The 16878-nt window shown below is 46.7% G+C and overlaps 2 protein-coding genes; both read right to left on the minus strand.

The window, feature by feature from the left end:
• Nucleotides 1-4993: 4993 nt before the first annotated feature.
• GSTUM_00008352001 (uncharacterized protein) lies at nucleotides 4994-7325 on the minus strand (the record flags this gene model as incomplete). XM_002840003.2 has 5 exons in its annotated part: nucleotides 6939-7325; nucleotides 6288-6838; nucleotides 6171-6232; nucleotides 5220-6123; nucleotides 4994-5157 (listed from the first exon to the last, which is right to left on the minus strand). The coding sequence occupies exons 1-5, from the start codon at nucleotides 7082-7084 to the stop codon at nucleotides 4994-4996; spliced, it is 1827 nt and encodes a 608-aa protein (XP_002840049.1). The 5' UTR covers nucleotides 7085-7325.
• A 7667-nt stretch (nucleotides 7326-14992) lies between these two features.
• Nucleotides 14993-16834, minus strand: GSTUM_00008354001 (uncharacterized protein). XM_002840004.2 has 2 exons: nucleotides 16262-16834; nucleotides 14993-16149 (listed from the first exon to the last, which is right to left on the minus strand). The coding sequence occupies exons 1-2, from the start codon at nucleotides 16668-16670 to the stop codon at nucleotides 15398-15400; spliced, it is 1161 nt and encodes a 386-aa protein (XP_002840050.1). The 5' UTR covers nucleotides 16671-16834; the 3' UTR covers nucleotides 14993-15397.
• Nucleotides 16835-16878: the final 44 nt, after the last annotated feature.

Consider the following 16878-nt stretch of genomic DNA (forward strand, 5'->3'; position numbering starts at 1 on the left):
ACCAGCTTCAAATATTAAAATAAGATAAGATTTCCAGATAATCTTGGGATTACATTTTAATGAGTAGCATGGGAGGGATGGGTGGTATGGGAGGGATAAAGCTTAAAATTGGGTAGTATGGGAGAGAGACCTTTACCGTATTTTTTAATGTCAACAGCTATCTAGGTGAGAAAATACTGTTTGGTTATGGAACCCGCTTAGATTGGACTATAGCATGAGCACTACTATAATTAGAAAGTACCATTGGAAAAAGAATGTCCAATAGGGACCCATTTCTCCAAAATGTTTTTTTTTTTCTTTAAAAGAAAACTGACTTATGAGGTATTTTTATGAAAAATAACACCTTCTGTAGCATGACAAAGTCTTAAATATTTTCGTTCTCATTGTCTTATATTTTTAATATGGAGAAGAACTAAAGCTTGTACATCTCCAAAAACATTTTCCTTTGGTCATATGAGTTCGTAGGTGTTTTCAGCTATCATCGAACCGGACGCATTCATAATGTGCACTTGAGTAGGTTTTATAAAACCACAAACATATAATAATTGTAGTATCATAGTATATACGATACGCTAGATACGAGGATTAGGACCTTACCCCAGCTATCGCATCGTAGGACCAGATGTTTGTTTCATCGGTTTTGTTCACCAACCTGCCCCAGCGATGCCTTGAAGATTTCGAGTGATGTGATGATATGATGAATCTCCAATGTAAAGTTATCATACGTGAGGAGGAAAATACATTACTCAGCGGAGACATCTTGAATGGGCGGGAGTGCATCCGCCGAGTTTTGGGGGTTCATTATTTGGCATTTGGGAAGGCTGTTTCTGGCTCAAATGGGTATCAAATTAGACACTTGATATTTCCAGGTTCGTAAACTCTAGGGTGGCTGCATCGCATATCCCATTTCAGGGAGAAAGTCTCTTGAATGGTGAACGTCGCTCAGAACTTGAAAAATCGGACCGTAGTTAAGTAATGCCAGCAAAGTGACCGATTTTCCGCCTCTTGTCACACCATTCCGGAAGTGAAACCACAGACATCATTATTCACCAACTTAACCATCAAAACTCACTTAGCTAAATCTAAAATGTCTAGTTCGAAGCCGTGCACAACCTACTCATTCTTCGCTATCCCTCTACGCAAACCTATCCTAGATACCACCGCAAAGGTCTACCAGTCACACCTGGCCATCAAGCTCCTGGCCTCCCAGATCCCGCAGCTCCTCCCCCTCGAAACCCGCCAATCCTCTGCCATGGTCCGCATTAACAAGGCATACGCTGAAGTCTGCTCCGGCAAACTCCCAATCCCCAATGCCGAGGGGATAATCTCTAGCCTGACGCGAGAGATCGAGGATATCGCAGAGGAAGTGGATGACTACATCATCTTTTGGAGGGAGGGCGGGGATGTAGTTGTTGATGGGGTGCCTTTAGAATGGAGTTTTGTTAGGCATGGGGGGGACAAGGGGGTGTTTGCGAGGCAGAGGAAGAGGATATTAGCGGAGTGGATTGTAGAGAGGGTTAGGAATGGGGGCGAGAGACAAAGTGGGCAGGAGGGTGAGTCCCAGGAAGGAAGTGGTAAGAGTGAGGAGATGTGAAAGTAGAATTTATGAGGGAATGGAAGGACGGGGGGAACTGTGAAAGGGGAGAAGAAAGGGGGAAGGATATTTGAAGAGTAGGGAGTATACCGGAAATATTTATTGGCGAGATAGAAATAGAGCTTGGGTTGTTTTAGAACCATCTTCTGTCCTCAGGACCAGAGGAATATACATGCCTCTCAGGCTTATCATAAACATAATATTTTCATCTCACAAAAGTCTTATATCAAAATACTCTTCGAGAATTCACATACCCAGCTGCCACTGCACCTTCTACCAATTTTATTTTTTTCACTGAGTGGGGGTTTTTAATTGAGATCGTCCGAGTTGCTGATTTTGCGAGTGGCTAATGTGTGCAGCCATAGCGCAACCAAAGTTTCGCATCCCGTACGCCCCTGGTAAAAAAGGATTGCATCGCCTTATCAGTATCAAAATGGGTGACCACATGAGAATCCCAGTTATAATACATACATGCAATCCGTATCAAACTCCCTTTATTCTAGCATGCCAAACTTTCAAAGGCCAAAACCTGATAATGATCCTAACCTAGAATTTTTTAGAACTCTAGAAGCACTTTCAAGGAGGGAGATCTGGGGCCATGACTGCGCTTGTTGGCCCGGTTCGGTACCTGGTTAACCGTGAGAGATGGCGCAGAGCCTGCTGACATTTGCTGACGTTTCCCCTTTTTCCCTATCCCCTCTAATCACTGCAGAATAATCTCATATGAGAGAAGCCTCCGGGGTACTATCATTCATTACCTTATTCGTATCGTAGTAATCTCTATTAAAAATTTATGTAAGGTCCCCGCCACTCCGGATTGTTGAAGGCTAACCCGCACTTTCTGTCGTGCCAGGTCTCCCGCTCAGAGTATAGTGCGAAGAACCCAAGAGGGGCAGTTCCATGGGACGGGGCAGGACAGAATGGGTGTGGGATGGGTAACCGGCGTGAAAATTGCAATGTGCCTTTAGCAGCGATTGCATCGGATCGAAGATTCGAGAATTTCATAAATATCATACCCATCTCTGAAGAATCCCTATCAGGAGATAAAAGCTATTCCTTCAAGTTACCCACACAGGGTCAAATAATTTCAATATAAACACACAAATCTACTCCCGCCCAGCCCGCCAGTAGTTCCAAGTCCCCCCCCTTAATACATAAATCGCCATATCATTAAAAAACCAAACTCAAGACACAAAGAAGACATAAAATACAGGAATCGCCTTCGCGCACCACTTCTTGATGCCTCTTCCTTCTCCTCCTTTTCCTATGATAGATGCAGACCCAATAGCACCGGAACGAGACGTGCTCCTCCTAGTCTCCCATCCTGGAGGATGCATGTGCAGCACTAATCAATAATGTAGAACCAGGACTAAAAGTCTGTGTATCCTTCCTTGAGGAACTGGGACAAAGATTGCAAAAATTTACAAATTGGCATTGGATTATCATACGACGCTAACACGTTACCTGTGTACGCTGGGCTAGGTCAGGTTAGGGAGGTAATGAGGGAGCTTCAGATCAGAATTTGGGACTTGTAAGTGGTCGGAGGAGCGGCGGGCAGGCGGGATGAGGTGGGTCGGGGATTTTGTATGAGACCGGATGGTGTAAAGAGGGGGGGAGGTAATGAAAGTCTTGTTTTCTTGTAGCTTTCTTTTTGTTGTGGAATTAACAAAGCCTGACGGGAAGAATTACGTTGACTTTGCACACGGCTTGGGCCTTCATCAGTCCACCCCAACCTGCAGGATAAAAAACACCATCGCGTTAAGCTAGTCCGCATATCCCAAAACCTCACCAGTTGTACTCCACCTCAAAAACACTACAGCCTAAAATAATCAAAACACCAATCATAACCACCCAAGAACAGAACCCCATACCCAGCGGGACCTCACCTCTACCCCACCAAGCCCAAGGCGACACCTCCCGATCCGAATTACCAAAGTTCAGTTATCCCCATATCGCCAAAGACCGAGTGTGAAACCCACCCGAGAATCCAGAAAAAAAACTACTCCGGCTAGACTCTCAACACCGATTCAGCGGACGCAATGGTGTCAAGTAGCGACGCCGCCGAGTAAGCGCCCACCGAGCACTGCGCTGTACTGTATCATACAATCTGCAAGTCAGATTCTCACTCACAGCCGGTCACCAATAAATTGAACCGTCAATCAAGGAATAGCGGCTGGTCGTGGACCAGCGCGAGTCCCGTAGAATTTCATCCTTGGGTCTTCTGTCAAGGGTTTTATAGCATGTTAGGGTATTAAGTGTTTGCTGTGGGGGCAGCGTGAGATCCGGCTCGGCACTTGCTAGCGGTGGGGGGCCGTGGTGTGTTCCTGGTGCGGGATCGGTGAGATTACTGAGGTGGGAGTCGCTGCAACCCGGTTTATTATGATACAAGGGATCTTTCCCTTCAGTATTGCTAGCCGGCGGGGACTTAAGCAACTGGGGGGGGGATACAGCCGCCAGGATCTTGAGATTCTTCCGGTGTGTTCTCTTTTAAATGTCCAAATTGACATTCTGGGACAGCAATAACTAGCAATAACTCTACACTCACCAAGAGCTAACCTATGCAGTTCCAACCCAAGCGCACAGAACCTACCGTATCATGATCCCTTTAAATCAAGGGTTAAGCCAAGCCACCACATCCATGGCAAGGTAAGCAGTGATTAATAAGAAACCAACCACAGTATTACCTGTTCCCGGACCACCCACCCTTACCACAGCCCGAATGTGATAATGTAATATAATACTGTACACGCCAGCCGCTGCCAGTGGTAGCGTGTTCATGTTCTACCATGATGCTTTCAAGAAGGTAGGCTAAGTTAGCTATGGGGGGATTCCCCCTTCTATTGGGTTTCTTAGAAAGTACACACCCCTAATTTATGAGACAACGAAGAAGATTGCGTGGCAATGAAAATTTCTGCGAGTGATTAGGCATGACCAGTCGCCGGATGCGCCCACCGACGGTCGCGGAACCACTGCTGTACCTTGTCCCCGAGCAAAGAAACTTGACCGGGTATTTGGAAAGAAAGGAAAGAGTGAGAAAACCACGGAGGCTTCTATTTGCAAACCGCCGACCCTGTCCCGCTGTTCGAAAAGGGGGAAAAGAAAGCGGAGAGAAGGGAATAAAATACATTACAGGTGAATGGTTCTAACATACTGTACTGTACCTACACAAATTGGTGGGTGCGAAAGAAAAAAGGGGGGGTGGTAAAATATTACATGAAATGCAGATGAATACGGTTTGTAGAAATAAAGCGAGAGCAATGGGTTTCCAGGGTATTCGCTAGTAGATAAGATGAAAACAAATAAAAATACTATACCTCAGCGAGGTAACGAGAGACAAGCTAAAAACTCGCTTTTTGATGTGAAGATGGATGGGGAAGGGGAGACAAGGGAAGAAATAATCTACCAGGAGAAGGCCTCTTCTATAAAATCTATATTCGCCTTATGCGTCTTGCCCCTGACAGCGCGGCGGACGTCGTCGCTCAGCGAGCCACTCCCGCAGACTGCGACAGCCACCTTGCCCATCTTCTGGTCGATCTCCATGTCCAGCAAGGTATCGATATTAGCTACAGGGTACAACCAGTTAGCACTATAATAACATACACAGTGTTAAGGTTATAAAACTCACGTCTACCGGGGAACATCTGCACCGTGTCCGAAGGGCTATGAATCTCCCTCGTCGACTTGGGCCTCGTGACGAACAGCAAGACCTTCAAGACCTCCCTGCGCTTCTCCATAGCGAGAATATCCGTCATCCAGGGCCTGACCCACTCCAGGTGCTCGGGACTCTGGATAGCCCACACGAGGGTAATTCGCCGAGTGGCCACCGTGCCCTTTGCGTACCCATCCAAGAGCTCACGCACGTACGGTACCGGATGGGTAATCCCTATTCCACCGGCGATCAAAACAACGGTGCCATAACTGCCCAACGTATCAACCTTCCCGTAAGGGCCCTCAACAAGCGCCCGTGTGGTGAATCTCCCTTCCGGAGTGCCGTAAGCCTTCTTGTAAAGGGTGTCTGTGAAGCCAGTTCTACGACGGATGACGAGTGAGAGGGTAGATTGTCCTACATGAGCTATGTCCTGGCGGTGGAGGGAGAGCTTTTCCTCATCGAACTTAATGTACTGCTCATTCTCGCTCCAGGCAATGGTAAAGGGGTGGGAGGTCCAGAGTGCTAGCCTCGGCATGTACAGGTAGAGGTGCTGCCCTGGCTTGAAGGTCCATGGCCGGGCAAGATGAAGCGTTACACGGACGGCGTCTCCAGGAAGGGCCTCGCAGGTTGCCGTTGTCATCTTGCGTCCCACATTTCGGTAGAGGATACGCAGGAGGCGGAGGCCTCGGTCAAAGGCCCAGAGTGTGATCGCAATCTTAACATGCTTGAGCCCGGCAAAGCCTTTGATCTCCAAATGGTAGTAGAGGCCAGCCACACCCAGTGCTGCGGCCATGATGTGTAGCACCAAAAAGGTTTCGTAAAATGCATGGCGGATGGCAGAGGGAGAGTGCAACATGAGGAAGACGAAGCAGACGACCGACTTTGATTGTTAGAGATTCATATGCTTGACAGAAATAGGAGACTTACGATGAAACCGAATCGAATGAACGGATTTGTGTTGATGGGAGTTACAACGGCCTCCCAGCCAGCTATTTTCCTTATCAGGATCAAACTCAGAGTTTAAAAAGACTAAGAGAGCCATACATTTCATAACCTTTGCCGCCACCCAGCAAGACGTGTGTGCCACAGCCTGTAGTACCACAATCCTGCCCAACCACCTGTGAATAAGATTATATGAATCAAAAGAGATACCCATAAGCTGAATCAAAGGGTTGTTCCTCCCAGCAAGCAAGAACAAAGGCACCATGTTCACAGCAGCCAACACCCCAGTACGATTCCTAAGCTCTCCAAGCATAGACATAGTATCCACCGCACGATCAATCATAACCGTGCAGAAGACAATATTCCCAGCCAAATAACCAAGCAAGAAAAATGTCTGAAACCGAGTAGGAAGAGTGCCCACGCTCACAGCGGTCGAAAGCCGAAATTCGCGGTTATGGCGGACGCGGAAGAGGGGCGAGTATATGACATGCTTCTTAATAAACGAAACCCACGTACTCGGGGGTGCTGCAAAGAAGCGTTGATTCTCACTACCGAGTGATACCAGCAGGCGAATGCGAGAATATATGACGGAGCAAAACCGGTAGAATAATGGAAGGGCAGCGAAAGCTGCGAGTGATATTATCATCCATTTACTGCATAACAATCATCATCAAACTTTAGCAAACTTGGCGATATGAAAAAAAATGGGAGGGGGATAGCCAAGCAAACAAGAAGACAAGCAGAGCAAGGTACCTAAAATCTGAATTATGCCTCTTTCCGGCAGCATTCGCAGCAATTTGTGCGGGCGTCAAAGCAACAGGTTGAGTTGCAAAAGTCAACCCCCCAAACAAGACCCACGCAAGCATGGTTGTCGAACCCAACATCGCCATGACTGCCATTACCACTTCAAAAAATGCTCCAAAATCTTTTTTAAAAAATGAGAGTGAATGCGCTCCGCGCTGAGGTGTGAAGCTAGTAGCAGATCGGAAACGTGGATGGAAGGGGAGAGCGAAAAAAACGAAAGAATCCCGGCCCGTAAGAAAGTCAACACCTATAACGATTGAAGGAATTGCGGGTAGGAAAGGAGGGGGGGAGAAGAAAAGGTAGAAGAGATAAAGGCGAGAAGTTATCTCTTTTTTGCTCCCCCCCCCGCGCACACGCACTGCTTGAATGCAGAGGCTATGGTGAGGGCTTCGGGATACGGTAGGAAGGACGAGGGGGGGTGATAGTAGTAACGGAGGGTGAGAGAACGTGGAGGGGTGATGCCGGACTCAGGAACAGACAGGGTTATTTTCGTTTGTTGCACACCGCTATCCAAACTCCCATTCATCTTCTACCACTATACTGTGGTATCAGATGTCAATCAAAGGATTTCCCGGTTCACGTCGTACCCGCAGGGTACCGGCATTGAGCCGTAGGCTGAGAGTTCGCACTCGGGTAGAAGTTAGAGCCGTCCCTTGCAGAACCACCGCACCTTTAATTCCAATTGTGCGGGGAGTGGAAAGGGAAAGGAAGGCTACAGATAGCTGATATGATACCATGGTGGCAATAATTTAATACCATACAGGTACGAAACCAACGTGACGGGGATGGTGCACTAGGAGCCAATTAACCAATACCAGATTAGGAGCCGGATAACCGTAAAGCTGGACTAAAATGCCTTTTCCCCAAGTACTCGTACAAGTAATAGTACCCTAGAAGGCAAGGCTAGTAGTATGATAGCTACTGTCCTTTGGTGCCAGCTTGTAGACACCAAGAAGAGCAGCCAAAGCACCTCCGGTAATATATTCCCTCACAATGCACGAAGGGTGATATGATACCGGTAATTGAGACCAAATCCTTAGGGAAACACCTATACCCCGGGTACAGTACCAGTATCATACCTTGCCTCGGTATCTCAACCAGCTACCCCGTCGAAACAGAATCTTAGTGCGAAACAAAGAAAGAAAGAAAAACTGCGTGCAGCCCTCCTCCTCCTCTCCATCACCATCACCATCATCACGAGCACCTACAACCACGAGGGAAACAGCAGGAAGTTTACCTGCTGTCGCGCTTTCAGATCGCCATCCTGACCTGCATTCTTCACCGTACCTCTGCCAGAGCAAGGCCAGCCAAACACAAGTGCCGTAAGGACTCAAACAACCGGACCACGTGCCAGGACGTTGGGGTTGCCCCTCCCGGTAAGTTCTGGCGTTTTTTTCTTTCTTTTTTTTCCTGTCTCGGAAGCCATGTTTTTTTTGTTGTTGTGTAGTTCGCGCCTTTTCCAGAGGAGGAAATTTTCGACTACCCATCTCATGGCCCGTTCACTCGAGCTCTTATCATACAGTATTGCCTTATGCGGGAACACGATATCCATCTCCTCACCTACGGTAGTGTACAGTACCGTATCCAAACGATAATCTTTGTATCATAAATCTACCGAACCATTTACGAAGCGAAACACCATTCCCAAAAAAACACAACCTCTCGCGCACGCCGTTCCACAAACTGCAGTGCTGAAGCAGCCCCAAACCCACTATCTAATCAATACTCCCGACCACCCACCCGCAATCTGCACTCCTCGTACAACACACTATAGATCTAACTAACCAAGTCCGCTTCGACACCCCCTCGGCGCAGCGACCCAGCCTATATTCTGCTCAAATTCTCGGTACGTATCCGAAAAACCCGCACGGCCAATGGGTCAGTAAAGTGCCGTGGAAGTAGTATTTATGCTTATCTGCCTGTAGACGTCTCAACCCCTAGTCTTGAGGTCCACACATCTAACGAGCAAGTGCGATTATGAGCGCGAAGAGTGGATGGCGAGGAATCACGAGCATCAGTTTTTTTTTTCCTTTCTTTCACAAAGAGAAGAGGGAAAAACGCAAAGACGCGTAGAGTGCTAGGCATGTTGCTGGCAGAAAGACAAGATGCTCGAGCACAAGCTGTACGTTTGATATCGCACGGTGCCTGACGGCGGCACGCTGTCAGAGAGGTGGCGTGGGGGAGATTGAGTATGATATGATATGATACAGCCCTGTGCACGACGGATCACTCGGGACTTGATGTCTCGGTTCCTATCGGGAGGGGGGATGTGGGCAGAGAGCAAGCACATGCTGTACCGGCAGTTTTTATAGGCCAAATAACCCGAAAATAAGGATTTGCGGAATGCATGGTTGAAAGAAAAAAAAATTTGTACGTTTCTGACCGCCCATGCAAGATATACATCCCCTCGGGTACTTATCGCCTGGGACAAGTAACTAAGTGACTTTGGAGAGAAAGAAATTTTGAGAGATTTCTTTGTGCCGGCAGGTCAGAACCAACCTTCATGACAACAGAATTTTCGACGAACAATATCACATGCTACTATTTTGCCTATCAATGAGCAGAATGATCCTTAGCCATGGAAGGAAAACACTTTCAGAGAGCATACTTCATCCTGCATTCAACAGGTATCTATTTATAGCTAACAAAGAGTCTGCCGGTCCGGCATATGCAATGTTAAAGCATCACGTCCAAGAAGGCGTACTCGTACAGTAAGTAAAATTCCCCGCCACCAAGGGGTCATCATCAGCTGCCCTTGTGCACCAGGAGTTGGGCCACCTTCGCAACGACTCGGTAACGCCATCTCTTAGTATCAGGCGTTCATAATATATTCAAACCCCAGCTGAAGCAGACCAGAGACCTTTCTTGCACCGTTGATAGACCGGTGAAAAAAATCTTCAGGTATGATATGATACATTTTTTCTTCAGGGGCCCATATAAATTCTTTTACCTGTGCTTCTCGTGGGCATCACGGGACCTCACACTTCCTCTTGCGCAGGAGTCAATTATCAATTAATTGATCGCAGCTGAAAGGGGGATGTAGCAAATCAATGAAAATTTACCGGGTAACTGCGAGTTGGCACATTTGGGATAATCGGTATTGGGGTTCTTATAGAGATGTAGATCTAAGGGGGTCAAAATTTCACTCATCTCTTGTGGGTTCTGGCCAGCAACCTTTTTTTTTTTTTTCTTTTCTTTTCTTTTTTTTACACGACTGACATGAATTCTACACCAGAACTGTGAATCTATGCCAACTCCAATCCGCTCATCCCGGACGACTCACTGGTTCACTGGCCACTCCGGAAAGTGCATAACCCTAGCCCAGAGCCATATATAATACAAAACGCCGCTTCAACATTGTTGCCTATATCATACAACCAACCTGATGCATACCAGCCATCAGTTGAAGGCTCTACAAACTCGTAAAAGTTCCACCATCGCTTAAAAAAGTCATCATCACCACCCCCTGTTTACTAAGAAAATCATTCAGCCCCTAATACATTGAAGCTGCGATATATGGGAGTATCAGATGATTATGTGAAAAGCTGAAAGAAAGACAATCCTTACTTATATGTATAGCTAGCTACTTGGATAATTCGCGGAAATTTTCCTGCACAAGCTCAGTGTAGGAGACTGGTCAAACCGTTTCTCAAAATGGCGGTTCTTGTGTAAGGGTGTCTGATTGTCGAGGCTTTCTTCTCAGTCACTTTACGTGAGTGCTGTACTGTACAGTACAGCATCTCACTCGGACAGCATTTGCTCCATTACGCTCCCGGTTTTATTCCAGATCCCCATGGTTTACGCTAATCACTAACAGATTAAACCCCTGTAAGAACCGGAATACTTAAACCCCCCGCTAAGCAGTCCAGAATCCCCACCGTTGGGCAGGAGCCAAACAGGAAAAGTGTAGCAGACCTTATTAGTGGAGAAAACCCCAACATCCAGCTTGAGGTTCAATTGCCGTATTTCAGATTTTGCAGTGCTAGAATGCCCCCCCTCCCAAAAAAAAAAAAAAAAAAAAAAAAACATGATTAGCATTCCCTTTCGCGAACCTCACTGAATTCGCAAGATGATAACCTTTAAAACCCATGGAAAATCTGTGTGGGCGTGGGGAACCGTCACTTTTATAAAAAACAAATAAGGTTTTGACTGGACAATATGCCAATTTGTTGCCCGGAGCAGTAATGTCAGCTATTATTCGGACCAGTGTGTCGACCCTTCCTTGCTCTCGGAATTTATTCTACCCGAGAACAAATGCAAGTACTGTATCATACCTGGGGGAGATGCTTTCGTAAAACATGGGGGACTATCTTGCCGGTTAACTATCCCAGTCTTCACCGGACCCACCACGAAACTGGGCAGGCCAAGAACAGGGCAGGAGACCCGTACTTTGTCGGCAAAGAGGTACCAGTTACTGATCCCTGTTCGTCGCGCTCCAGTTTCGCGGTGGGTACTTTGTACCGTGAAGAATGTGCGGGTACGAATGCTTGTATCATACTGTACAGTACAGTACTATACCACAAATCCCCATTTACCCAAACTTCAGAGCATAGCTAATAGTCTATAGGTTGCTATATGCTCGCACCCACGCACATCATCGCTAAAGGATACCGACACAGCACTTTAGTCGTCTCTGTCTTGGATAATGACGGGTGTGGCACAGGATTTTCCCCGGTTTCAGCAGTCTACCAGTAGGAGAAATGGTATGGTAGGCCAGTTCAAGGGCCACGCGGTCAAACGCCTTGGCGCGATGCAGCATGGTTTGTTTTAACTTGAAATGAAAGGCCGAATAATGTGTGGAAAAGCAGGCTAGGAAAGCGAGATTCACAGGAAAGTTGTCACCCCGGAGGTAGGCTGGCGATGATTTGATGCGGGGCCCGATTTCTACCAAGTTTTCGCTACAATATCATGCTTGGAGAGAGAGCGTCTCATAAAGAACTTTCTTTTCGCTTGCCCCTTCAGCCACACTTTCCCTGACTGCTCTGGTCCCGCTTCCAGATAAACCGAATTAAGGTGCTGGAAGCTATATAGGGGAAGTGTTCCCTCCACACCTTGATTTTTTTAATTGGCAGAGGGCAGTCAGCCGGACCGCTTCGAAGTTCAAAAACATGATGAATACCGATAACATTTGAACGCAAGCCACGCAGTGGCAAGGGGGCTGCACACACTTCCCCCATCGCTTCCGGCACCCTTGGCGGTATCTTCGTTCCAGATCGTTGCAGATTGATTCGAAGGGCGGCGACATTGCGAAGCAGACTCGGGGACCGGGTCCTTTGTCAATCTACGGGCAAGGACGTGTGGGTGGTCCCGGCAAGATTTGTTTGCACGAGTGCTGGAATAAATGCGCGCAAGTTGCAAGGGTACTTGTGGTGAAAGAGTGAAAAAAAAACTGGTCTAGAACAAGTGCCAAGACTATTCTTGGCAAGTAAGAGAGATGATAAACGATGATAGGGTGCGGAAGGAGAAACAGATCGAAGATATCGTGGCAGGGGTTTTTTTTCTGTCTTTGCTCGCCGCGATGCTGAAAGCCGTGGTGAGACGCGACCGGCCGTGCCATCCCGAAAACCCCTAAACCTCAACACCATCCATTCCAGTCTGCGTCCGGGTCACAAGCAAAATGAAGGGTCCTATCACCAGATCTCATCCCGGGCAAAGGAAGTGCCATAAAAACACAGATCTCAGCGTTATAATATTATTGTAGTTATGGTTGTCACGATAGCTGAACATTGCCCGGCAATGTGGTTGTATCCCACGTCTCGGAACGTTAACCTCACAGGGAGAATTCACTACACATTAAACTTTTGACTCAACCTACCTAAACCAACTCAAAGGCTTTCTAGCATATAACTACTATAGTCTAGTCAGGAGTAGAGCCAACGATGGAATTAGGCTTCGAACCTCGCGATCAATATATGAGATGCCCCTTTAAATTGATATTATGGTAGCAGTGTGGAAGGTGGTATGGCTCAGCTCATCATAAGCCGACATTCATGGTTATTATGATTTAAAAATAATAATAATAATTTATAATACTGGTACAGGAAATTGGGGTAACAATGGAAGGAAAAAGAAAAAACACCGATATGACATTATTATTTTAAGATTATCTTTTTCTTTGATTTGCTAATAATAATAATTGAATTTGAGTGGAGTTTTGGCCCCAGAGCTGAAAAAAATAACAAGATTGATAATTAAAACATTATACCAACTCCACTTTATCAAATAACTGAAATTTACTCCAAAAAATAGCCTCGTATCTGCTCCCTAGTTATGACTTCTATGAAAAAGAAAATGAATTTGCCTCCGTTTCGAACCATCTCGGTCAGAATTGTCGGCGACGACGAGACCACTTCATCCGGAAATGCAGACCCCGCACTGCCGCTTGTCCAGCGAGAGTCTTGAAAAACAGCAAAAAGCGGATTGCATAGGGGCCCGGTTGGGCGAGCGGAGATTTAAAACCCCGCAAGATCCGGAATCCACAGTATTGCAAGGGGAGATTCCGAGATTTTGTTTAGCCGCCGTCCGATCAAGAAAAATACCATACTTAGTACTGTACACGTGCGCGCCAAAAACAGCCAAAATTTTGCCCCACTTATTCCAGCACTACTTGTAATACTTGAGGATAACTTGATAGTGTTCGAAAAACGATGCTGACTACTCAACTTCTGCTGTGATCTTGATCGAATTTAACTCCTCTCGATAGTACCGTAGTAGCAAGCGGGAGCAAAACATCCATGAAAACTGAGCCAAGATCATCGTTTTTGGTGAGAGAACAAACTTGCGTCTTGGCGGGATTCGAAATTTTAACCAGAATGCTGACCTGCGGCGGTGGAGAAGCCGGGAGTTGAGTGGGCATTTGTATATGGAAGACGATGATGTTCTTTCTGTTCCCAGTGATCCTATCCGCGGTCCATATTTTTATGAATTTCCTCCAACTTAACATCCTGGTATAAAATCGGGCTATCTTTGCTGTAGAATTGCACCTTCCCACTCGCTTTTTGCGTCCGAGACTACGATACTTGTGGTCACCGGTATTTACGTGCAACCTGCACCGAAACAGCGTTCGACCAGACCACCGCACTGCCACTGCGACTGAATTTCTAGTTATGCACTAGACCACTTTCCATCGATTGATTTATCGCAGGATTGTTCAATCATTCTTAGGCTTTATCATACGTTCAGTCGTTTCTAATTTTTTTTTTTTAACTCGGCCAGGCCTTTCTCTGCTTTTGGGGTTATGCTCTTGTGCCTTGGCACATTTATGCGCCCAGGGCTTCCTGGTCAGTCCAGTCTACTTTTCCCTCCCGTTCCGCACAGGCACAACACAATAGCCTTACAAATAGGTACTACCGAGCTCACCCAGGCTCTCTCTAAGGATTTAGTGCGAGCTTGGATTTTAGAGACTAGTTGCGGACAGTTTTCCAAATTCTTATACCCATTAGGGCATCTTTGGATCACTTGTTGTAGCCGATCCATAGATTAAGAGTCTCCGGAATTTTCGCAGTTTTTCCTATAGATCGTCAACCCCTGGATTATTTTTCCTTTGGTTGCTTAATAAGGGAAAGGTTGTTTGGTTGCAGCGATGGCTTGGGACCAGTCTTGTTGCGACCAACGGAAACGGAAGACTTGGACAGCAGGTTATTCTGAATCCATGTGAAAATTACCTCTAAGGGTGATTATATTTCCCATTGATCGCAGGAATTATTGCAGGTATAAAACAAATCTATGGATTGTGCAGCCAAACACTCCTCTCTTTTTTTCAAAATCCAGATTGGGGGGGGTCTCTGGATTTTACGTTGCAAAGATGGCAATCCATGGAGAAAATCCATCAACCAAACAGGCCCTTGATATTCGGGAAATAAATAGTTTTCCTTCGCAATTTGAGGAGGCAGGCGTCGTGTCAAGCAGACGAGTAAGGATGGATTTGTTTTTTGCCCCCTTATCAACCAATCATCCTAATTCACCCATTTCACCATCGCGCCGTCCCCAATTCCTAACCCTCGTGTATGATAAAACTAGAGATTTCGTTTCCAGTAGCACATTACATCATACTCCCGCCGGTTGTTAAGCCAAAGCTATACAGGACCCCATCAAGGAAAATGCTACTTTCCCAGCTATTACCCGGTTTCCCATCTTCGCTCTCTCGGAAAAAAGAAACAATAATAGCAGAAGCTTTTCGTGAAATGAATATTTCCCCACCTCCACTAGTAAGAATGAAAAGAACAAAGCAAGGAAAGGTAGGAGTAAAATGTGGTGGAGCGAAGAATAAGGAGAGGAAGTGGAGAAGAGAGGGAAAAAAGACAAGCAGAAAAGAAAAAGAAAAAAACATCAAGTTAATTCGTATTAACTCGACAGTTCCTACTTTGCATTTCATTCGAAAGCGAAGCAAACCATAAAGAGATAAACGCCTATTCAATCTCGTGGTTAGGACTTCCTTGATTACTCCTCCTCAATTTCTCAGCCTCAAGATTTTCGTAAAGCAGGTAAAGTGCCTTTTCGTTGCTGCTTGCACTCCCCATGATAGTAAACATTCTCTCTCCAGTATCACCGTGGGGCGTCTTGGCAATGCTGATCCTAGCACCAGAGCTCCTGCGAATATCCTGAATCTTGGTTCCTCCGCGGCCGATAATGCATCCAACCATGTCAGCGGGAATCGAGATATTCTGAGTTTGAATTTCCTCTCCATCGTCAGTGTGCATAGGTTGGGTATTGGAAGAGGATGGGGAACGGTCGGAAGGGCGTCCGGAAGGACCATCATGGCGACGATAGGGAGGCGAGCTATCAGAAAAGTCGGCACCGTTTCCAGTGCGAGCGTAAGAGCGAGTGTTGCCGCGTTCACCACCGTATCTATCACTTCCGCCCATCCCATTACCCATTCCAACGCTGCTAGAGCCACCGGGACTACGGACTGCAGGATTATACAGAACAGTTCCAGTACCCCTCTGCCAGTCATCAACAAGGCATTTCCCAATTTCCCAGATGGCTGTGCGAATAGCTTCAGGATCTCCAGCAACATCAACCACCCGTTCAGTCGATTGAGGGAGCATTTCCTTAGCAGCAGTCATACGGGTTCCTGAGACATCCTGAATGTGCTTGATCTTCAATCCTTGGCGGCCGATGATGGTCCCCATTTGGTTGTGGGAAATGAGCAGGCGGAGAGCTGAGCGATTGTAATCCCCTGTTAGCTTAAGAAATGCATGTTGGAAGAGAGGTCAATATTGCCAATCGATACAGAAGGGGAAGGGGGAAACAATATTAAAAACATCACATACTTCCAGGTCCTGGAGGTGGTCCACCACCGATCGTACTTGGAGGGCTATCGAGCAAAGTTTGAGACACCATCGCATAGGCCTTAGCTACTCCGTCCAAAGGCCCGGTAACAGTGAGAACTCTATCCGGGATCCCGGTAACGACTTTGCTCACACCAGCCTTCACACCAGTCTCTTCTCTAAGATCGGCAACATTTTTTCCAGCCTTGCCAATGATTACACCAGCTTCCTTAGACGAAACAATTGCGCGAAGGGTGAGCGGCGATTGGGCATACTCTTCCTCGGTACGAGCTCCTTCGTGGTCCCCGTCGTGATGGTCATCGTTGACATTCAGGTTTTGAAAAGAGTTATCGAAAAGTGATTCATCGCCAGCAGGAGAACCGTCGTGGTTATCGGCGACTTCGTTGGACATGACGGATTAAGGGAGTTGTTAGGTTAGGAATCTTAAAGTTTGCTTTAAGGTTTTAGAGTGGGGCTTGCTTCCTTGGTTTGATTGGGGGGAGCAAGTTGTTGGGGATGTGGCAAGGGATAGCTGGATGTGGGGCGATGCGGGTCGAAAAGTAGTGGGGTGATCGATACCTCCGGACCAGGTCTTCTTCATTCCTGTCCTAAGAAATTTC

The sequence above is a fragment of the Tuber melanosporum genome, assembly GCF_000151645.1.
Source record: "Tuber melanosporum whole genome shotgun sequence assembly, scaffold_45, strain Mel28".
In the NCBI taxonomy this organism is placed as follows: domain Eukaryota; kingdom Fungi; phylum Ascomycota; class Pezizomycetes; order Pezizales; family Tuberaceae; genus Tuber; species Tuber melanosporum.

What these genes read in the sequence shown, in the direction of transcription:
- GSTUM_00008354001 (XM_002840004.2), bottom strand. Translation starts at nt 16,670, where the DNA reads ATGTCCAACGAAGTCGCCGATAACCACGACGGTTCTCCTGCTGGCGAT. An exon ending in ACCACCTCCAGGACCTGGAA is followed by an intron (nt 16,150 to 16,261) that starts GTATGTGATGTT and finishes ACAATCGCTCAG; the next exon opens with CTCTCCGCCTGCTCATTTCC.